Below are 24,096 nucleotides of genomic sequence, written 5' to 3'. Positions count from 1 at the left end.
GCTTTAGCCTGATACAATCTATCTATCAAACTTCTTGGAGACACACAATCAGAAGCTTTAAACCAAGATACGCTGACAGAGCTCATGAAAGCCCATCGTTTCACCTTGGCAAACATGGCACAGGCTGCAAGATGATCGAAGCGGGGTACCTGTGTCCCGTTGTTTTTTTCGGAATTCACCGCAGCACACGATGTTTTAATTCCCATGAGTAAAATTAAAGATTATAGTGATTAAGGAGAGGACGAAACAGACATATCGTCCCTCCCTGGTAAAAGCCTCAATGCATAGCTTCATCCGTATTCCCCAACCCCTAATACAGACCTCATCAACTGCCATGTGTTATTTGCAATGTCATCTTGGCAGTGAATAGTTCAATGTGCTTCCAAGGTCTTGTGGCCCCCTTCATTGGCCAGAGATAGGTCATACGACGTCTTTCAAGGTATCAGTGAGCGCGGATACGCTCCATTTGATGGCATGAGGCCTTCCTGTCTTAGGTGTACTGAACAAAAGTCGTAGGTGAATATGTGTTACTGGACTTCTTGGAACCAAACCGGCCCCTATATCATGCGTTACATGTTCACTGACTCCTATACAGATGGAGATGTTCATTCACTCAGCTTACAATACTTTTTGGCAATAAAGGTCACGTTTAAAGCCAGTCTCATGCTGCCACGCTCTCTAAGGTGTCTTCCCTACTAAGCGCCTCTTTCCTGCTTTCCACAAAGCTTTAGCAAAGGTTGCACAGAAATGAACCATAGGACACCAGCAAATTCAAAAGTAGAGAGGGCATCTGAAGCAAACTGGAGATCTAAGTCCATCTACCATACCGACCGCAAACTCTTGAGAACAAAGTAAAAATATTGAAATATATGTGGGTTTGATCGCCTATCTTATAGTACACATATGTTGGTTTACTAGCCATCTTGGAGCAAACGTCCCACCTCTGCATTCCAACCGCGTCTCAGGTCTTCGATATATAATGCCCAATTGGATTGCTTCAAGTACAATCACTGATATTACCTTCTACAGAGACCCTCATTTTTTCCTCTTTATCCACTTCTGCCCACACAGAACCCAAACTGAACTGGTCCTTGATCAACGAGCTCTTGAATTTTATCGACTATCCAGGACCAACTCTGTCCGTCCGATTCCCAAAGAGACTTTTATATGACGAAGATACTCGTTCTTTATAATGGTTTGCAAACCTCGGCATTCATTTAAATTTTTCCCTGACGTTACCTCTCATTGCTCAAAAGTCTCCAACTCAGCCTTATTTCTACACGACTACTGAAGGTTTTGACCTATTTGCCCTCTTCCAACATTGATTTGGTTTCCTCTTCTCACCTGGATCATGGAAATAGATTCTACAAAAGAATCGCGCTCGGCCCTCCCTGTCTCTCTCTCTCTCTCTCCCCACACCCCATGGCTTCCACATTCCCATTCCCAGCATCGTTTTTTCAATGCTCAACAAAAATCCCAAACAAAAACAGAAAGTTGGCACAGCACATATGTGTACATTTCAACCAAGACATAAGGTCAGATCTGTTCACTATAAGGAATAGGAAAAGAAACACTGAGTCCCACTCCATCTTGGCAAACGTACGAACCATTGGAAATGTCAGGGTGCTGCGTGTGAGGGAGAAGGCTTGGAATCCCACCAGATGGAAATGGCAACACATGTCCTGGTACATCCCGGCCCTGTCTCCACAGCAATGTGTTGTGACAGTTGTGTGGTGAGATCTTCTTTTAAATGCAACTCCTGTCTCTAGTGCCTACAGGCACCGTTACTGGTACTCAGACGTGCTCCATCCTATTCCGTGGGTCACTGCCTGCGTAGCTGTTCTGGAGAACAGAGTTGACCCTCTCACCTCACAGAGTGGCATCGGATATGGTTTGCCCTACGCTGTCCCCTTACTGTCACCATTTTGGCTCACTGTCCTTACCTGGACCATTAAAGCAGCTCCCTGGAGGCAAAGAAGTCCTCTGCACATGGCTGGTCATCACACTCCCCTATTTAAAACAAATAACTAGCAAAGATGTCACCCACTGACAAACACCTGCACCGCTAGACTCAGCCCATCAGCTCAATCCCCTGTACTCTTGTGAAACCAGCTGGCACTGAAATGGTATCCCTGACTAGTCACATCTGAGTGACTTCCTTTAAAAACGGTGAGTCATTCCAACAACCTTTCCAAATGAAGTACGACAACTCACTGCATGGATAGCCCCACGTCTTACTTCTGTTCTGCTCCCCATGGACCCTGCAGGAACAAAACTAGGCCCTGTTCACATAAAGTCCAGATCCTTCCAACTGACCACCACGGCCCTCCCTCATCTATATCCTGCCTGGAACCTCAGCGAGACCCCTCCCTGAGGGTTTGGACTGCAGTCGGATGGGAGCTATTTCCCCCAGCGGAAGTCTTTGCTGCTTCTCCATCTGCCCCAACGGCATTACTAGCGCTAATTAAGCACAAACGACACACGGCCATGTGAGGATATCTGGCCTGTGATTCACCCCAGGTATCCATGTGTCCACATCTTTCATGTTCCCCAGTGAGGGGCTAGAACCACAGGTGCTCGGCAAAGTGGTTTTAGGAAATAGAGTTATGGCATGAAGCAGCACTCGGTAACGGACCAGCATTTTCAACCCTGCCTCGGGTGTCCACTTGGGGCTAGGAGTTCTTTACCATCTCATGACACGTTATTTCCTGTATCCCTTCCTTCCTTCCTTCGTCCCCTTTCCTTTCCTTGCCTTGCCTTCCCTTTCCCTCTTTCTCACCTCCCTCCCTCCCTCCCTCCCTCCCTCCCTCCCTCCCTCCCTCCCTCCCTCCCTCCCTCCCTCCCTCCCTCCCTCCCTCCCTCCCTCCCTGTCTTATTTTAACCAAAGAGAGAACATCAGCTTCAGAGCCTCTGGCAGGTAGAAAAGCAAACAAGCATTTAACGGCTTTGTGTGGATTGCACAGTTTTTAAAAAACGGTTCCATTAAATCAGTGACGACTGATGCTGGCTTTCCATGCAAGAACATCATACCAAGTTTGTTTCCAAAACGTGTAAGGGGAAAATATGTGGGTTGAAGAAAAGTAAGCCACGATGGAGTGTTTAGATGTTAAGTAAAGAGTGACACGTTTGGGTGATGGTGCAAAATGACCCAGGGAGTCTTTTGGCTTCGTGAGAACGCAATATGTTGCAAGGGCAGACATCACATACTTAGTTCTGTGACACAACTGGGCACAGTCCTGCCTTTAAAAAAGGTCATGAGTTGAATCCCTCCCTGCCCCCCCAAATTAAGATATGCTGAAATCCTAACGGGATTTCCTTATTGGGAACTAGGGTCACTGCAGGTAGCATTGGTCAAGTTCACATGAGGTCCCACTGAAGTAGGATCCACTTCTAAAACAATATGACAGGTGCCCTCATACGAAGAAAGCCATAGAAAGACAGACACACAGGGGACCAACCATGGGACGACACAGGCAGAGGTTGCAGGGAAGTGACTGTGAGACACGCAACACCGGAGACTGCCAGGAAACCACCAGAAGCTAAGAGGCATGGGGACAGTGCCCTACAGGTTTCGGGCGCAGCCCGGCCCTGCTCGCTCCTTCATTTTGGACGTCTCCCATCCAGAACTGTGAAACGGTAAATTCCTCGTTTCAAGCCACACCGGTCTTGGAACTTTGTCACAACAGCCCTAGGGTTACTTAATCGTCTCCTCATCTAAGAAACTTTGGAGCTAGGTAAGCCTGTGCCTCAAGGCTTTGTCGCTTCTCCCTCCCTCTGCTCCCCACCCCTGGGCAGCCTTTCTGAGACCAAACGTGTAAAACCTGAGTTCAAAGTGGGTATCTATGCAACACATTCCACTCAGGAAACACGCTGTATTTGTGATAAGGCTGCAAAGCATTCTGAAACCACTTCCCAGCAAAAAAAAGACCCATTTGGAATGTGAAGCATGATAGCTGCTAAGCCTCAGGCATGGAGACCAGTATTCCCCAAAGTTCCCTCTCCCTAGAGCTGCCGGAGGGCTCAGGCTCTGCTCTGCGGGGTTCGGTGAGAGCCAACTTCCACCATCTGGCACACACCAGGAAGGTGACCGGGAAGGTGATGGCCCTCGGCCCTCGGCCCTCAGAGCCGGGAGTGTCTTCACTTTCACTTCAGTCCGACAGGCTCAAAGGGACTGACAGGGGCACACACAGGGGAAGAGAATGATGCCTCATGAATTTCCACAGCTCGGTGATGCCACAAGAGAACATGAAAAGAGGCCATGATATGTGAAGCTACTTAAGATGCTGGGAGGCTTTTGCCTTGGTTGTTGGCAGACAGTCCGCTCAGTACAGCGTTGGTGGAGCGTGTGGTACGTGCAGCTCTATTTTCTATACATTTAGCCAATGAGCTTTCCTTACAGACAGATTTATATTTTCCTTTCAGATAGATTTATCAACCTATATATACAGAAGGGGCCAAGACAATGTACACACATTTTAAGCAAGGAAAACACTGCATTAAAATTATAATACTCAATATATAACGATATCAAAAGATGAATGCAAGTCATGTGTATACATTTTTTTCACACCCCTGGTACATAGATAAACATATATCAATACATATGCACATATATATATATGAAATTTATATTTACTTATGAAATACATGTATAAATGGTATAAACTATATAGAAAACCTGCATATATAGAGAAATACTACACACACCTTTTCTCTATAGTTAGGAGACTTATTTCATATATTTAGGCATCTGTATATATGCTTATATATGTGTCCTTTATACATATGTATATAAGTAAATATACATTTCACATATATGCACATATGTGTGTATATATGTGTATATATGTGTGTGCATATATGTGTAAATGTATCTATGTCTATATATATATTTATACACACACATACATACCAGCAGACCTTGTATAGACACACACACACACACACACACTATTTCCCTGTAGTTACATGAGATCTTTTTCATATCTGTGGCTACACAAGAAGCACACTTTACCATATGGCACGTACGATTTGATACCCCCATTATTTACCAAATAAGACGAGATCCTATGTAGCCTTGAAACTCCACCATCAGCTTCCAACAGAACCACCCCGTATGTCTAAATCCTGCACCACCAGGTAGCAGACAGAATTCCCAACACGCAACCAGCACTGGAATAAAAATCTGACTTGACAGAAAACAGGTCTGGGCTAAACAAAAAAACGAGGTCCCCACCGATGGGGACACGATGACTGTCTTTGTGGGTGCACGTATGTGCACGCCTGCACACTGTGACCTATGCACTTACGGAAATGACACTTCTACCGAGGACCCCGACCAGCAGAGCCCTGGCCATCACCTGATTTGGGGGAGAACATACCCGGTTTTGGCGAAATTCGTCCAGTACGTCATGACCACTGCGCTGAGCATGACATCATTCTTGGAGAAGTTACAGCTGAAGAGCTCGGTGGGGCCAATCATGGGGATCCCAAAGACGTAGGGCACTTCGTCGCCGTGGGCCGAGTCTGCCCAGCTGGGCTTCATTTCGCTTTGGCAGTGGTGATAGAAGGCGTAGAAGTAGGTGGGAGAGCCGTACTGAGCGTGCAGGTCTGCGGTGGCCACGGCGGGGGCCACCCACTGGTGGTCGGTAAAGAGAGCCACCAAGGTTTTCCGTCGCGTTTCGGGGTTCTCCTTATCAGCCCAGTCCGTGTACATGAACTTGATGGTCTCCCGCAATGTATCTTTCCCTTCTGGATAGCCGTAAAGGTTATCCACGAAGTTGGACACAGAAAAGTCAAAGTCATTGGGGGTCACGCCATCTTCACTGTCCACAATGCCGTCCACAAACTTCAAGCCTTCCCCTTGGTTGACGCCCAGCATGATGTCATAATTCAGGAACTCCCCCTGCTCCATCAGGATCTGGGGGTCGTCTGGGATGACGTCACCATCGATCACGGGACCAAAGGAAATGTGGTACGTGGCTGGGGTGATGGTCTGCTGAATGAGCTCCTTGTAATTCTTATTCCGAAGGCATTCCACCATGTCCGTCGTATCCAGCATGTTACAGCCGACTTTATCTGCCAATATCCGAGTGTACTTGGCAGGTTGGTAGTTTACTGCCCAGCTGGACAGGGCGGTCCCACTCTGGATGATCGCTTTCTGGAACAGGCCTGCAGGTGCAAAATTGTGCACATGCAAATGAAAACCCGCAAGACAGAAAAGCAGCTTTGACTTTGCAAAGAAGGCTCTGATTGTGTCGCGGGCATGTGAATTTCTGGGTGCAGAGGCACTCGGCTCATTCAGCATCTCTTTCACGCGATTCCATCTCGTTCTCCCCACACCCCCTTCCTCCTCCCGCGGGACGTTGGTGTTAAGGGATGTTGTTACACACACACACACGCACACACACATTGTGTAAGAAAATGAAACTGTATGCACACATTGTTTACACGTTAGCATCGGTGGTAAATATATGTGTTCTCTTTGCCCTCCCACAATTTGGGGTAGTGTGAGCTTTTCCATCCCAGATGCTACAGGCAAAGCCTGTCAGAGGAATCACATCCCTCGTTCCCTAAAACCAGCCTTTGTGCCATAGAGAAGGTCAAAGGTTATTCTGCCTCACTGAACACACCAGGTACCACTTCATTGTGGGGGGAAAATAGCTACTGAAATCAGCTTCAGAGTATAAATTCACAGATGTATTTCTAGTTCCACCCTGTGTTTCAATGTATTGGAGGAATCACAATTTTACAGTTAAACCCACTGAGTTGGCTGTTCCTAAAGAAATCCTTACTCGAACGCCCAACTAATCTGTAGTTTTTCAAAAAAATCATTAATTTCAAAATTGCTTCCGTGCAAAGCCAGTCTTGCGTGTAATATATTCTGCTACACTTAGAAAACCTCTGTTTGGGGACAAACTTGAAAACTCCTGGGCAATACTTCTGTGAGTGAGCAGTCACATTGGAGGAGCACATGTCTGCGTAGCTTAAATATTTCCCGTTGCATGAGTCTCGTGCTCACAAGCAAACACAAACTTTATTTTAACTCGGTCGGGAAAAAGACATGACGAGCAATAAAAAAAATCAAAGCATTCCTGCCATTTCCTTGGACTCCAACGTGATCTGAGGCGTCAAGAGGTGATGGAAGAAGAAAGCAAAAAGCTACGACTCCAAAATTGACGCCCTGTTGATTTTTAAACTCATATGTTCACATTGTTCTGATTTTGCCCAATACAGCATCCAAGGCACCCGGGGATCGGCTTCCCGGTGTTTATCATTCTATCAACAACATGCAAGGGCCGACTGGTGTGTGTGGTTCTCAAGATGGAGGGTTTTAAAGTGCTGATGTCAGGATTGGAGTTATTGAAGACATTCATGAGTTAAAACAATCAGAATGAGACAAAAAGGTGCTACAAGTTTCTTCCCCTCCCCTCACAATTATTGTCCATGACTGAGGTAGCAGTGTGTGTATAGATCGATGTGTGTATGTAGATATATCTACACCCACAAACACACACACACACACACACACACACAATGTTGTATATCAATTATATCTCAATTTTAAAAAATGGACAGAAAGCAGAGTTAGAAGAGGACCATGGGGGGATACATGTGATTCTGGAGACACAGGCTCATATCCCGGTCCTGGGGGTCACCTGTCCACCAGGCAGATGCCTTCATTACCTTCTGAGTAGTGGGACAAGGTCAAAAGACTGACACAGGAAGCTCCCGCGCCCGAGCCGAAGATGGTCACACGTTTGGGGTCGCCACCAAATGCCCCGACGTTCTCCTCAATCCAGCGGAGGGCTTGGATCTGGTCTAGTAACCCGTAGTTGCCCTTGGCTGCCTGGTCCCCGGTACTCAAGAACCCTACAAAAGAACAGAGGACATTGTGGGTGGCCAACTAGAAAAAGCACAGGAATATCCCTGCTGTTTGAAAAGATCAGTGTATCTCGTGCTTTATACCCTGTGCATCCGTCTCTCCCGTGTGAGAAGCAACAGTGTAGAATGTTTTTCACCTGAGAAGCAACCGTGTAGCACACTGTTCATGGCAGCGAGGATTACGGCATGAAAATAATACTTACCATGGCGATGGTTGCCGTTCACACTAGGATAAAATGTCTCATCTGTGGGTTTGTATGGGTCTAACCATTACGGCATAATTAACGTAAAATAATGATCACATGTGACAATCCCAGAGGTGACACATTTTACTGGATTCCAGTTCTCACACCAGTGCATATGTGCATTTTGTTTCGCAAGGAAGCTTTTCGGGGGCGGGGGGAAGCGTGCGTGTGGAGGGGGCATTTGTGTGCTGGTATCTGTATGTAAGATTGTGTGCGTGTGTACAAAAGCAATCAGATCAGCTTTGTCCCGTTCCGTTTCCCATCAATATTTTAACTCCTTTTCACGCTGACGTTTCAAAGTAAATTACAGGCATAAGGAGATCGCAGTCTTAAATAGCTTAGTACGCACGTCTATTTTTCTATATAGAAAAAAATATCACGGTTACACACTTAACAGTTACAACTCTTTACTCTCAGCCAAAAGCCAGTGCATATTGAAATCTCCCAGACGGCCCCCAAAAGCAAGAGCTGTTACACTATATTTTAATAAGAAGGAGGATTCTAGAAATTGAGGGACCAGACTTCTTCACTGAAGGCAGCAAATTCTTAATCCCTCCTTAGAAGCAGCACAAAATGCCATCTGGGCATTTACTGTAGCACAGTGATCAGTATTAAGCATCTATTTAGTTCGCTGTTCCTTTCCAATTGCCAGCGGATTGTGACCTGGAAACACTGTTTCCCTCTGAAGTGTGAAGCCATTTCCGTAGTGAGATATACCCTCTCCTACTGAGATTCAACCCTGAATACTTTCTGAAGCAGCCCCCACCCCCGCATGTAATTGGTTGTACAAACTTTAGTCCCACCCCATGTCTGAATCTGTACTGGATCAGCCTTCTAAACAGCAAAAAGGAAAAGTCTTAAAAAGCTTTTACCACTGCGCATTCTTACGTGCCCCTTCCCCAAATACCCAATGATCATATTTTCCCCTTTCTGTGCCCTTTCCTTAGTCCTAGGGATGCTGTGCCAGTCACTCATTTCATTTAATGTGTAGGAAATTCCAGGGCCACTTGCTGCAGTGTTGACGTGACTGATTCATGGCCTAAAATAAACAACATCACCCAGCACCGATCCCCCCAAACGTCCCTAACCAAACCAGTGCAAGCTGCTTCTAAAACCTAGAACAAAAATCTTAAAGGACGACACCGTATACCAGGAGGGAATCACAAATGAAAGGGCTGGGTGAAAAGAAAGCAGCAGGAAGGGTTTTGTTTGTTTTAAAATTACAAAAACCAGGACACATAGCGTGCTGGACCTACACACACATACAAGGTGACCGCTGTACAGTTTGCACATGTGTGGCCCATTCCGCCAAGTCTAGTCATGTCTAAAGTTTTTAGGGACCGATGTGACATGAGGTAGGAGAAATGGGACGTGTGGCCGTGTGACCGTTACCAACCCTCCCTTATGTCATTAGCAATTACTAATTAGCGTTTCCTGCCAACAACCGTCCTGAGGCTGCAGCATTCATCACTAAACCTTTTACACAGTTTCTCATAGAATGAATCACGCTTTGCTTGGGCGGAAAGCCTCTTTCCCGCAGTTTTGTGTAGAACACGGGCTGAGAATGGCCGTGTGGGTGCCGTGGAATAAAAATAAGACAAGCCACTCTTTCCCCATGAAGGAAACAGGTGATTCACTGCTAAAGGCTCTCTTAATTTTCTGGCAGAACCCCTCTGTCTCCAACACGCCCCTCATCCACGTGCCTCTCTCAGCACTTTCCTGAATGGCGTATTCACTGATTTTGTTTTTGCAGAGTGCAACAGCACCTGGTGAGCCACTGGTCTTCAGGAAAACCTGACTCTTGTCACCGCTGCGGTGGCATTAATATTCCGCATCTTGACAATCCTTACTTCTCCATCCTGTGGAAAGGTTCGTGATTCTGACTCCCTTTCCCAAAGTCCTGACGGAAACAGCCCTCCGTGCCCCTCTGAAGTGTAGCCAATGAACTTTTTCTTGGAAGCTGCTGTTTCCATAGTTTCTGCTTTGGAACCTTCATTTCCATTAATATCCAGAGATCCCCCTCCCTTCTCTTTTAAATGATCAACGAGGCATAGTTTCCGTTGCAGGTACAGAGTGAAGGCAAACAATGTGGTTCTCTACGAGAGCACATTCCTGCACGACTCTGATTGTCCAAATATAATCACGTTGGATCTGATGCACACATACGGTGCGGTGGGTGTACAGGCAGGGAATTCTGCAAATCACAAGGGCAGCTAATCACTTTGTAAACAGACACGCTACCAAGGAGGGGTGCCGAGAGACGCAACCTCGGGAGTCTGTTCCCCAGGAGAGCACGTGACTTTCCACATATGCTCTAGGTGAGTTCATGAATGGGGTCCCTACACCGGCTATCCCTTGAGATTGAAACAAGCAGCCCCAGGCACGCTCAGTGCCAGACGCTCTCAGCATTCCAGCTGACGACACATTTGCTGTTTGAGACTTTCTGTCTTTGCAATAGAGCCTGTGAATGAGTCCTCTGCCCCAGCAATCGAAGAGTTAGTGAGAGATACAAAACAGACAGAATTCTAACACATTAGTGAGACAAGGTTTCATTCAAAGCACTGGAAAGAACAAAAAAATATAGACACACAAGAGATACGCTCATACGCTCATACGTTGTGTAGCAATGCACAGCATGGTGACTAGTTAATTATACTGTGTTGCCTATTTGAGAGTTGTTAAGACAGTAGATCTTAAAAGTCCCCATTGCCAGAAAAATGTGCTTTTTGCAACTATGTATACTGACGAATCTTAACTAGATTTACCGTGGTGATCATTTTGCAACATACACAAATATTGAATCACTATTTCGTACAACTGAAACACATATAATATCATGTCAGTTATATCTCAATAAACGAAAATGCCGTGCGTGGAAAATTGCCTAAAACACAGAATTCACATTTCCGCCTACATGGACGAAGTAGGTATCATGAAAAAATGAGCCCTGTGTTCACTCTCAATATTGCTGCTATAGTAGAAAATTCCAGGTTTTTATGACAGGAAATCCTACCTAAAGGTTTCTTGTTCCTTTGAATTGTGCCATAGGGTTTCAGGTCACGCGGCTTTCCAGGCACAGTGAGGCAGTGGTGAGAAACCCAATGGGAGCAGAGATGGTGGCCCCTTTGTTCATTTGTAATAGGACTTGAAAGCCACAATCCAGAAGCTAGTTCATTACGTAAGCACAGCAGCCATCTTTTTGATGACCATTAAACAGGAAAAAAAAAAAATCCAATGACATCAACTAGCTCACAGCTCACATCATGTTTGTACCCAGAAATAATCCCAAGCTTTCCAACGTTGGTTTTCTTTGGCTTACTTGGTACACAATTAAGAATACGTATAGTGCCAGGTGGGTGTTAGATGAGTCAGGGGGAATCAGTTCTTAAATTATACAAATGTCTAACCACTGTGCTGTACAGCTGAAATTAATATAATAACAGTGAATGTCAACTGCAATTAAAAAATTTAAAAGGGGGAGAAAAGGTGAAGTGAAATAACAGGTCCAAATGCCAGGTATAAAACAAATAAGTCGTCCTGTGACTATATATATCCTAAATTATAGTTGACATTCTAATAAAAAACAACAACAATCAGTCATGGGAGGTAATGTACCGCATGGGGAATATAGTCAATAATATTGTGATAGCTGGTACCGTGTCAGATGGTTGTTGGACTTATCATGGTGTCACATCTTCAGGTCTATAAATGTTGAATAACTATCGTGTACCCCTGAAACTAATACAATATTGCATGTTAGCTACATTTTGATAAGAATATTTTTTAAAAGATTGTTTTACTTTAAAAAAAAAGAAAGGATCTTCAATAATACACACATGTAACAAGAAAATGTGATGGTGCATAAAAAAGCGAACATCGCAGTGGAATGTCAACGTTCAGTGAAAGAAAGGGGACTGAAAAAGGGAGTTGTTTCCCAGGTGTGAGGGCGGATACATGGTGCACACAGCCTCTGAGCTGTCTGTCACACACACCTGTCCCTTTGCTTGAGGGCACAGACCTCGCTGTCTGCCCCGTGAAGTTCTCAGTTATTACACAGACTGTTCACAATGGCTCTGAGATTAGCTTTTCTGTGACGCCCTTGCTGTGTTTCTTTCCAAAGATGGCTGGCTCGCGGGCCCATGAGTCGCACGTGTTCTCACCTGCCTGCTAACTTCAACCACACACACATGGGACGCCTTTCCTGTCACTTGTTGCTGTCATCCTGAGTGGAAAAGTACTTATTAAGGGCTGGGAGGTAATGCCGATTACGGGGGGTGGGGAGCAATGGGGGCCAATAGCAAGGTTTGATTAATTTACCTTTAGCTAAAGGCACGAAGACTGTTTTGAAAGCAGTGAGCATTTACCCAAATGCTTTTGTAGGCAAGAGGCATTTCCAACAAGACCACACAGAGTAAATTAAAAAGATGTGCTGGCTAAAAAAGAGAAGTGTGTGTGTCTGTTTATGCACGCGTGTGTGTATACATATCTATGTATCTATATCTATATACTATAGCTAAATCTATAACTGTCATCTCTATCTATCTGTCTATCTATATCTATTTAGCTATCTATGTAATAATGATATAAAAGGATAAAGCATACTTTTAGAAGCTTGCTAATTTTACGGTTCATTTTAAAACTATAGTCTAAAAAAGTGCACAACGGAGCCTTTTCTCACATCATTATAATAATTTTGTTTAGTTTAGTAAGTGACAGCTTCCCCGAATATCTCAAACAATCACTGAGGTCTATTTCATAACAGGATGTAGCTTCAATTGTCAGACAATGGAGATCTGGTGGTTTTCTCTGGGTTTTACTATTACGTTTCACCCAAGACACAAAGCCAGGACCCCACATAGGTGATTCAAAAAGAAAATGGACACTTTGCACATTTTATTGATAACTTACATAAAGTAAGTTTCTGGCCGGAAGCCTTCAGATATTTCTGTCATAAAAAAAAAAAAAAAAAAAGTTCTAATTATAAAAGAAGTGGTTTGGCTAAAGATGCAACAAAGTAAAACAAAGTTTTCACACACAAAAATAAAAACAAATGAAAGGATAAAGGACAGCACAGACTAATTTCACTGTCACCCCAATGGTTTCAAGGTTACCGAAGCTGACGGACGAGAGCAGAAACTGCTAAAAATAGGAACTCAGAGGGAAATGTGTTCAGTGCCTGACCCAGGTGCCCTGTGTCACAGCTCCAAGACACGTGTCATTATCTGACCAGGAAAAGGAACCAAACTTCGCACGACCAAGGGAGTGTTTTTCTAGGTTCCAGAATATGGGCAGTCATTATTCAAAATGGGCAGAGTGTCCCCATAGCGTGGTTGTCTCGAGACTTTGGTCTATTATTCGTCAAGTCATCGCTGAACCTGCCAGCCGGAACCTCCTTCCCTGCCCTGCCTTCCATCACCAAGCCCCACTGCTCTTCGTAAAAAGGGAGGACGAATGCGGAAAAGCTTTCTCCTGCCAGAAAAGAAATTCCAAAGTCGATTCTCTCTCTGCCCTCCTTCACCTGCCAGAAACTGTAACCAAATTTATACTGAACTCAGGTACCTGAAAGTCTCTGTTCCTTTTGTGTCTCTGATATAATCTGAGCTCTTTGACTTTTGGGGGAAAACAAAATGTATGGAGTACTATATTCTTATGCTGCCTCAAACTGTCCTTAAATGGAGTAGAACTAAAATTAAACTCAAATGATGATATACAGGTGTGTATATTGTACATTTTGCTGCCTTCATCATTTCTAAGGGTACCATTCCATGGGGTTAATTAATTCACGATGGTGTGCAACCATCACCACTGTCTGTTTCCAAAACATTTACATCACCGCAAACAGAAACTCTCTAACTGGGAAGCAAGAAGTCCCCATTGGAGAGATACTTTGAATCGTGGAGTCAAGAAGATGCATGACCCACACCCTGGGCTAAATCCACTTAATGAGGCATGTCACCTGAATTCAACAGCCAATGCCACCTCCACTGTTCCCACTTGTAATGGACTGAATGGTCTTATCCAGCTCCCCCTTCCCCCCAAGTTTCATATGTGGATGGTCATGATGACAGAAGGTGGGTTCTGTGAGCGGTAATTAGACATGAGGGTGGAGCCCTTATAAATGGGATCAGTGCCCGTAGAAAAGGGGCCCCATAGTGCTCCCTCATCCCTTCCACCAAGTGAGGACACAACAAGATGTCAACAGTCCGCAATCTGCCAGAGGGTCCTCCCCAGGAGCTGACCGTGCTGGAGGCCTGACCTACCAGCTTCCAGAACCGTGAGAAATAGATGCCTGTTGTCTATAAGTCACCCAGTCTACGGGATTCTGTTACAGCAGCCCGAACAGACAAAGACGCCACGACTGCCCTCGCTGGCTAAAACACCTGCACCTACGTTTCTCCAGATAAGAGACGTTTCTGCAGCGAAACCATCTGCAGTAGGACTCAACATCGGAGACCTTTTAACATTATTCTGTTGTTGTTGTTGTTGTTGTGTCATCTACCTTTCTCCCCATCAGTAAAGCAACTGGAATGTGGTTACCATAAGGTTGCAGACGGAATAAAAGGACAAGTAACAGAATACCTTGTGTGTAATTATTCAAGATTGATTTTAAAAATCAGCTAGTACCCCCACCTTACTGAGGTCTCATCTGTCCACAGCAATTTGCTGAATGTAACTCACAGCTGATTTTCAAAAGGAGGGCTCTGAAATAACGTGGCATAACGTTCACGCTCCAGGAAAGAGCGTGTTACGTTGAACCCATGATTTTCATAGCTAAATGCTACACCGTTACACACTTATATACTTCAAAAGCGAGGGACAAAATGAGGCCAGTTATTTGATTGACCATCATATTTAAATAGAAACTTCAAATATTAGGGTAGTGCAAAAGTAATTGCAGTTTAGAAGGTTAAAAATAATTCCAAAAACTGCAATTTCTTTTGCAGTAACCTAACAATATCTAATCACTTTGTAATTTACAAAGAATTTTTGCCAAAAAGTTCTTAAAATAAAAAACAAGTTCTTGTTTTATTGATGCTGCTGAAATTGAGGATCCTTTCAGTTACCAATATTTCTGGTTTCTTGGGTTATGTCTGTGACTAAGCACACATATTGTTTTAAAAAGCATTGGGTAACACCAAACGGTTGATTAATAATGATTAATTCACCTCATTCTCAGCCAGGTTCTTTAAACAGCCTCCTTCCCTGGTCCCAAATTGCCTACCCAGTGAACTGGGTTAAAATGTTGTTGTTTTTTTCCCCTTCCCTGTCCACATTAAGCATCTGGAAATCTTTTAAGAAACACTCACGCGTATAAGCCCCAGTGGTAGAGATTCTTAACGGTTGTTTTTGGGTAGCATGTGGGCACACGTATTTTTTAATACAATTGTACAAGTAATTTTAATGAACAACTGATGGGATCCACTCCTCTAGAAAGCAAATAGAAATAATGACACTGTCTTTTCTGTAATAAAATTCCACTTTTCATTTTCTTATGTCCCTGATACCTTAGACAAACCAGGTAAGTATCCTGTGGGGTAGTGTTTCTCAGACACAAAGATGGACACTGTCCTTGGCAATCTGTTGATCTTCTCTGGCAATGTGTGTGGGAAGAAACCGTCATTGTTTATACCATGTGTACAGGTATTATATTTTTAGAAATGTCACACTTGTCCCATTGTGGCCAATGAGGGTCCCTCCAGCGGACTTTGGGGGCCCTTGTGCTTGGAGTGTATCCTTGTTTTATATTTACACTTATAGATACACATACACATGTACATACAAAAGGTCAGACAATTAAGTTTGCGAATTAAGTTAGCACTTAAGATGTTTCAGCAATGAGGTGAGTTGAAACATCAAACCGAAAGGAAAGAAAACAGCATCTGACATGGAACTCAGGCAGCTCCCACACGAGGTATTTTACAGCCTCACAGCCACAAACATGCACCAAGGGGAGAGCGGCTGAGTTTCTGCAGCCAACCTGTCATCAGTTATACTTTGCGTCGCAAATCTGGGAAACTACTGGGAGCAAATTGTGTGTGGAGATACAGTGTGCGTCAACAAAGTTTAAGAACCCAAATCATTAAGTATTAAGTTTGGAACCTCGCTGAAAGCAAATATTTCGGTTTTAGATATTTTTTCTAACAGGTGGACAGTATAGGAGAATCAATGTGAGTCTTGCCTTTCTCCTCCTAATTGTTCCAAGGGGAGCTTACCTGCTTTTATGGAGGTGAAGGATAATTTATATTAATTCTTGCAGCACAAAAGGGAAGCCTTATGTAACGTGCGGCTCCTGACACAACTCGGCGACGTTGGCAGGAGCAACCTGTCTGATGCTTCCCCAGTCATCCCTCTGGTAAGAACCCCAGGATGCATCTACAGGGTATCCCACGGGCTCCAGTTTAGAAATTCGCCATGCGCAGGGGAGTTTTTCCGCCCAGAGGGCCCACGCTCCCGTGAAGCCCAGTGAGTCTAACATGAGCTAAACAACTTTGCCTTCCTACCAGAGGTCTTCTTCCTCAGAGGCTGTGTCCAAGTTGCAACCATGTTTCCGGCTATACAGGTTGAAGCTTTTGAAATCATATGTTTTCTGCCCTTGCTTCTCTTCTCAAAAATCTCAGCTCATGAATAACATACAGGTTGAGATGATTTTTTACCGTGAAAGCATTCATTGCATCCATTCCTTACTTTCCATGCCCAGACCCGTCTGCAATCCCACAGCAAAGATCTTAATCCAAGCTCCCCAGTTACCCACCGCTCCTATTCCACACTTTCCCAAATGCCCACACTTTGTTTATGGTCCCCCTTACACTAAGTCTTGCTTACAATTTATTTCCCTCACAATTCTTTAATAGACGTTCTACAAACAAGAATTAAGCGCCGAATCTTGTCTTGCAAAGCCTTACACACCATCTTGTTTTCACACCTAATATGTGTTTCTTATCCGCCCTCTGTTCAATCAGGTTAGTCCTAAATGATGTGTTCTCATACTCACATTATGTCCATTTTTATGCTTTCATTAAATATACGTCAAATGAATAAAAACATATCCTTTCACCGGGGTATAGGTGGCCCCATCTCCCTCCAAACAATCGCTTTTCCAGTATCAGGGTGATTTGAGAGCAGGAAGGGGACAGGTAATGATTGACAGATGGAAGACACAATTCAATTTATAGCAGTGAACACATATTTTATGAGCTTGCTTGCTAGATCCATTTCTTTACCAATCGATGACGGACAGCAGACCTTCTGAAATGTCATTCACCAATAGTGCAACCATGAAGGTAGCTGGAAAATGTGGTGTATCTCCTACGGCAGACACCATGGGGCAAGTGTGCCCTCTGGAGCTCACGACAACTCTTTTGTTTAAAAAGTCACATTGCAGTCAACACTATCTGAAGTGATTTTAATGTGCACACCCTTGATTGTCATGATGGCACAACTGTCATTATGAATTATTAAATACGTCAGTATATGTAGTCTAGCTATGATATAGGATGATAAATGAACTAAGTGAAATTCGAAGCCCTGAGCATTCAGGATTCCTCTCTGGAATAGCTGGGTTTCCTTTCAGAAACAGAGGAAAGCCCTTGACAAAGTTTTCAACCAGTGACGAAATCGTAAGGGGGGACATTTATTTTCTGGGCTACCTTCTGAACTCAGGTATTAACTAACCACAACCCATTACGTCTGCAGGGATGAAAGAAGTTGCCAGACAGTTAAACATTTTCCATTTCTCACTCTACCTAGTTATTAATAAACCCTTGGGGGAGAAGGGTGCGGATTTCTTTGGAAGGTTTTTCCCCTTTCTTTTAATAGGAAATAGACATGAGACAAAATAACACAGACAAAAGACAAAGTAAGAGGAAAGGTTTTTCCTGCTCGCGAAACCTACTTGTGAGGACCTTGTCAGGTCAGAGGAAACCTCTGCTGGACGGAGAACCTGAGGGTCAATATGGGACGCCACCAGCTTCTTGTGGCTACTTAGGGCATTTCCCATTTTGCCCTCGCCCCGGCCACACTGCCAGGGCCTCACAAGAGCAAGGGAAGGAAGCTGCCTCCTCCCAGTGACGCTTATCTTAGAGTTTAAAGCTACATTTTGAGGGAAACGCTATTCTTACTAGGTTTTCAGTTCACCGAGTCATTAACTATCATTGGTTGTATGTTTATATGAGTAACACACAGGCTTGAGCCCAGCCTTTGAAAACAGAAAATCCACAGTGACAGCAAACGGTGATGGCTGAGTTTATTCTTCTAAAGAGATCATACCCTCAAAGGGAAAAAAAGACTATAAACATGAATACTGAAACACACACACACACACACACACACACACACACACACACACTTTCTAAACAGAAAATTGTCTTCTACATGATATATAACCATTGGAACGGACTGATGTAGAAATTTCAATAGACAAATAAATTCAATGATTTCTTACATCAACAGAGTAAAGAGAAACTGATGATAATCTTAATGAGATTTTAAAAAGTCTCAATGAAACAGATTTAAGAATTTATGAATGTCTCATCAAATTCAGAAATAAAAATAAACATCTGTTATTCTGAAAAATGTCATTTACCAATATCTTAATCCAAGTATGATACATATAGCATAACATTCAGCTGACTTTCTTCCAAAGACAGAAAAAGGGAAAGATACACAGTGTCATTTCTACTTAACACTGTATTCAGATGCCCTAGCTAGCTCTGCAAGAAAAATACACACAAAAAAAGGTGTGACAGAAAATACTGATAAGAAATAGTAGCTATTGATATTGGTAAATCATATTATCTATTACACATAAAACCCAACAGAACTTTAAAAAATTTTTAAACTTATATAATATTGAATGTAACTGTAATGGAAAAATAATTTTAAAAAATCAATGATAGAAAAACCAACAAAAAAAACTAATGACAACATTTAACAAAGTATCTAGAAAGAGTACATACAAAAGCCAATATTATTTCTATATATCAGTTACAGAGTTTAGTGAAAGTTTTTTTGAAACAGATGTCACTTGCCAAGGCAAGAAATTATAAAATAAACAATACAGTTGTGGAGAAAATGTAAAACTACAGCTTAAATTTCTTTCTGCATAAAATTTCAAAAAGTAAATTTCTTTTTTGTAAAAAATTTCAGAAAGTTTCAAAAAGTTCAAGAATTCTGTATTCAAAAACAAGTGCATTTTGTATGTACATTATATATTTAAAAACACACAGAAGTTTACAGTCCCGAGATTAAACAAACCAAGGTAAAATATTGACAATACCTAGAAAAGATAAAGAGTAATGGAAACTCATATGCTGTTCTTGGGAAGATAAATGTGCCCAACCATTTAAAAAGTTTGTGACATTTGCATGTTTCTCTACATATGCACCTAAAATATGGTCCGATACACCTATTCTAGGTAAAGAAATTTGTGCGCCTTTTCAACAGGAAACATGTACAGAATGTTTCTAGCTGCCCTGCTTACAAAAGGTCAAGCTAGAGTCAATTTCTCATTTCATAAGAAGGGTTAAGTATTTTGTGGTAGAACCATCAAAGGCAGTTCCCACATCCATGAGCGACAGCTTTAACCGTCACCATGGTCGAACACCAAAAACAGTGTTCGATGAAAAGGAAGAATATATAATGAGCCAATTGATAAAAGATCAAAAACAGCCTACACCTCACATACGAATAGGGTCGTGCTGGCAGTGACAAGTCTGTAGAGGTAAACTTTAGTAAAAGAAGGAAATGATAAAAGTCAGGAGGGTTATTCCCCTTAGGGTGGGGCCCAAGCAATACAATTTGGACAAAAGGCAGGGATCCCAAAATCTGCATCTTCTAATTCGGGTTTATGCTGTGATTGGAAAGAAACATGTTCATTTAATTATTTATGTCCATGTATGAAATAGTCTCTAATAATAATAAAAAAAAATTAAATTGTCTGCAAAAGCTGGGAGCCGGACTGCACGAAGCAGCTCGAGATATTAAAAAGATAAATCCATTTTGTTTTTCAGATGAAATCCAGCAGCACAAAAACCAGCATGATCAACCTTCGATTTTCTAATGCAGAGAAACCCCTGGGTTTAAGAGTTTGCCGTCATTAAAATAATGGTTTATCTGGACTGAAGAGAAACGGCGCATTTTCTCATTCTTTCATGTCATGCCAAATGCTATTTCACAGTCACCAGAACAAATGCATCTAAATAATTAAGTCTCAATTAGTATTTAGGAAGGCATTTATTAAAATGGCTTTTAAAATTATCCTACCATTTTCGGTTGCTACATATGAAGAACGTATTACTTATCATAAATTTTACCAGAGGTTTCCAGACACGGCTGGACACCTGGGATGCGTTTTGCAAGAAAGCTCCTGGCTCTCCCCTCTGGACGTGGCGACCTCTTGGCTCTGCTACTGGAATGGGTAGATAGTTAATTATTCAAATTGCGAGCATAGCTAAGAAAAATGATGCAACTTCTAAAGGGAGTCCTCTGTGAGTACAGCATTAGCTTCGTAAAGCCGCACTCTTATTATTTTAACACCAAAAAGCAAACCTCATCTTAGGGAGACAACTGACTTCCACTGTATTCTTTGTTTAATCATGAGTGGCAGAGGGTGCTTTCCAAGAGAAGAAGATTATTAATTTGTTCTCGATGGGTTGGGAGTTGAAATATGTGGAAGAAAACACGTAAAAGGTAGTTATCAAAAGGGCTAGAAGTTGTTTAATTTGGAAGACTTATCTTCCCATTACTGGGATAAAATGCTCCTGGTTTGTCTTCAAATCACGGGCTAAATCTAATGAACATCACACCACACATACACACACCTCTGCTCAGGGTTGAGTGGATTTCTGTATAATCCAGGAAGTAGCTGAGTTTTCCACGCTTTATGAAAGGTGGGGGGAAAAAAACTGTTTAGGGAAAATTGGCTCCAGAAATGACCATTCCATGCTATGCAAGAAATTTGCAGAGATGTGTGGGGAGGGGTTTGGGTTCCACTTGCAGTGAAGCTTGGAGCTGAGTCTGTAAAGCTACCCCCACTAGGGGAATGTCCATTCCACTTGGGCTGGCATCTAGGTCTCTTTTACTGTTGGCTGAGTTTACGTGCTTGCATGGTACACCACTGGTCCTCGATAAATATGTGCTGAACGAGTGGGTTTCCGGCGACATGGAAGCCCACGAGGATCTCCCGAGGACACAATTAGGTAACTGGAAATACCCCAGGTCCTGTCACGTGATTTCACCTTGGAGTTTGTACACACTGTGGTCAACCACAAACCTGCAACACCTGGTTCTCTGGGAGCTGAGCCTTTTCCCAGAATCACCAAAGAGAGTTTGTCCAAGTCCGTGGTACCTGTAGGGCTGCAGGGCTGCAAATCCCACATCCGCCCTCCAGGACTGAGACACTGATTTGCTCATGAGGTTGGGGTTACGGATAGGTTTTGGGTTCAGATTTGTAGTTGGGTTGGGTCAGGGCTTGGGTTCAAGTGTGGCTTTGGGTTATATTTCAGCTGAGTATGAATTTGTGCTCCTGTCTAGGTTGAGGGTTCATATTCGGGAGGCAACCAGTGAAAGGTAAAGGGTTGAAGATCAAGACTCAATGGTTAAAACTGGTTTTGAGTATGAATTCAGGCTCTGATTGGATGTTGAGTTAGGGCCAAAGGACCAAGGTTCCATATGGTAACAATCAGTGTTAGGAGGCAAAGGTCAGGGGTAGGGTCAATAACCGGAATTTAGTTCAGGGATAGGTTTTCACATTTGAGTTTCAGTTTTTGCAGCTGCAAGTTCAAACATAACATATTTGTGTTATGGTCATAAAACACCCATTGTTCGAACTTAAGCATTTTAACCGTTTTCACATGTGTAATTTGGTGGCATGAAATCCTTTCACAATGTCATACAACTGTCACCCCTATCTACTTCCAGAACTTTTCCACCATCCCAAACACAAACTCAATGTTTTCTCCTTCTGCATGTCTATTTAAATACACGTGTATGCACAGACTCTATTAAGTTGGTGCAAAGGTAATAATACAGTTTAAAAGGTTACAAATAATTGCAAAATCCTCATTTCCTTTTGCACCAGCCTAACAGATGTATAAACAAACAAAATGTATAAGTGGATATACATGAATATATATGTATACTATGTGGTTATATACATATATACAGGCATACATATGTACATCCCTTATTCGATCATTCATTCATTCATTCATTCATTTACGGCATATAATAATAAATGACTATTTCTTCACTCGAAAACATTCACGTATTTCAAGTGTTCTCCTAACTTAAACTGGTCCCAGATCAATGTGAAGAGAAAATTTATAAACACATTTCAGTGTCCTGTTATTAGAATTTATCTGAAAATACACAGAAAGCTGTCTATCATTGCTTCTCGGGTCCATTGCTGAAGACTGTCCCCCATGCCTCTGATTATTTCTAGCTGCTGGGATGCCTCCAACTCTCTGTGGTCCTCCCAGGAGAACTCTATTCCAGAATCATAAGTGTGTCACAACCTGATGGCTAAACCTTGCTTTTGTGTTATTCAGCCCACTGATGTGAAGACACAGGTGGTTGAGGAGGGATGCACAGGCCAGATTTTGTCACCTGTACACGTGGGAGATGCACAGACTGAGGCTGGGTACCAGCAGCTGCACTAGAACACACACATACGAGTAAAGGGTGCAGAGAAAGCAATGTCACTCAAGGAGCTCTGGACATTTGCAGGATCTGCTAGGAAATGTGCAAGACACTCCACATAGAGGCAGGGCGAGTGTAGATACGTAATACCGTATGCCAACTATATTATAATTCAAAAATGTGGGAGGGGCACAATATTTAAAACAGGGATAGTGTGAAAAATCAAAATATGCCATCAGGTAAACTGCTAAATTACTATATTGATAGAATATCCATTCCCTGATATATTTTGTGTTCCAAAAAAACAACAACAGTTTTTAATAATCTTTCCCCCACCGTGCTAATTATTATATGGCTGATCTCTTTCAACTTTTCTGTCTCCTAACAGTATGCGTAGGTTGTAAAGCGTTTCCCTTTTCCAAGCATTCTTCTTACCATGATTTTTCAGTCACAATGAAGCAAGAGGTAAGGAGACCCTGCGGAGTTCTCATTTCCCAGTAATGTTCCAAAATTAAAATAACATGAGAAAAAATAGTGTCAGGAAGAAACACCTAAAATAATTTGGCTTACTTGGCAAAATCAATCATACAGGAGGTGGTACAACACGAGCTCCCCTATTTTTAACCACCTGGAGGCTCTTTCTGCTTCGATGTTAATTTTTTAAAGTCTTCCCAGGTCACCGACATTTGCTGTCCAGGTAAGGTGTCACCGAAGTACAGATGGAAACCCACACTCACTTCGGAACAGACAAGTATGTTTGGAGAAATCCAAAATGTCATCTCATCACTTTTCCTACCTTGGCTCAGCCATCTGGAAGGTGGCTGAGCTCACGCTGCTGCAATATTAAATCTGCCGAAATGCATTGTGTCTCCTACATGTCTTTTATTAATGGCTGCATTTCATTTAGGGGGGAAAACACTGATTTCTAACACTCATTTTTGGCACTATAGCCACACTTACCAGGGATGCAATCAGCAACCAGAATTTTAGATTTATTCTGTCTTGTACCAGATTTAAAGGTCACTTTCATAACTTACAACCACACTTCTATTACAATTTATATTTTAGTCTAATGCTTAATTGAGCTGCAATTGAAGAGAGAATGAGGGTGAACAGATGAGTTGGACCCTACTTTAGAGTTTGTCTTTAAGTGACTGTCTTAGCAGAAGCTAATTTAATCGTCTTTAGTGAAACGGCTTAATGGCTATTGTGCTGTTAAGAAATGGGGGGAAATGGTAGAATCCTGTGGTAGTGAAGAAGCACAGGGATCCCTTTAATTTTCAATATGTTAAGAGGAACATATAACACAGAAATGACTTGGTTCTAGTTG

At 42.8% G+C, this 24,096-nt stretch overlaps 1 protein-coding gene across 9 annotated transcripts in view; it reads right to left on the bottom strand.

The window, feature by feature from the left end:
* NLGN4X (neuroligin 4 X-linked) overlaps positions 1 to 24,096 on the bottom strand; it is a 280,633-nt gene that overhangs the window by 6,325 nt on the left and 250,212 nt on the right. For all 9 annotated transcript variants that reach the window (XM_074323442.1, XM_074323448.1, XM_074323443.1 and 6 more), the window contains 2 exons: positions 7,687 to 7,872; positions 5,382 to 6,171 (listed from right to left, as the gene is read on the bottom strand). In XM_074323442.1, the coding sequence (XP_074179543.1) occupies positions 5,382 to 6,171; positions 7,687 to 7,872 (976 nt within the window). The remainder of the gene's footprint in view (positions 1 to 5,381; positions 6,172 to 7,686; positions 7,873 to 24,096) is intronic.

The sequence above is a fragment of the Rhinolophus sinicus genome, chromosome X, assembly GCF_036562045.2.
Source record: "Rhinolophus sinicus isolate RSC01 chromosome X, ASM3656204v1, whole genome shotgun sequence".
In the NCBI taxonomy this organism is placed as follows: Eukaryota; Metazoa; Chordata; class Mammalia; order Chiroptera; family Rhinolophidae; genus Rhinolophus; species Rhinolophus sinicus.
This window is presented reverse-complemented; position numbering and strand designations above follow the sequence as displayed.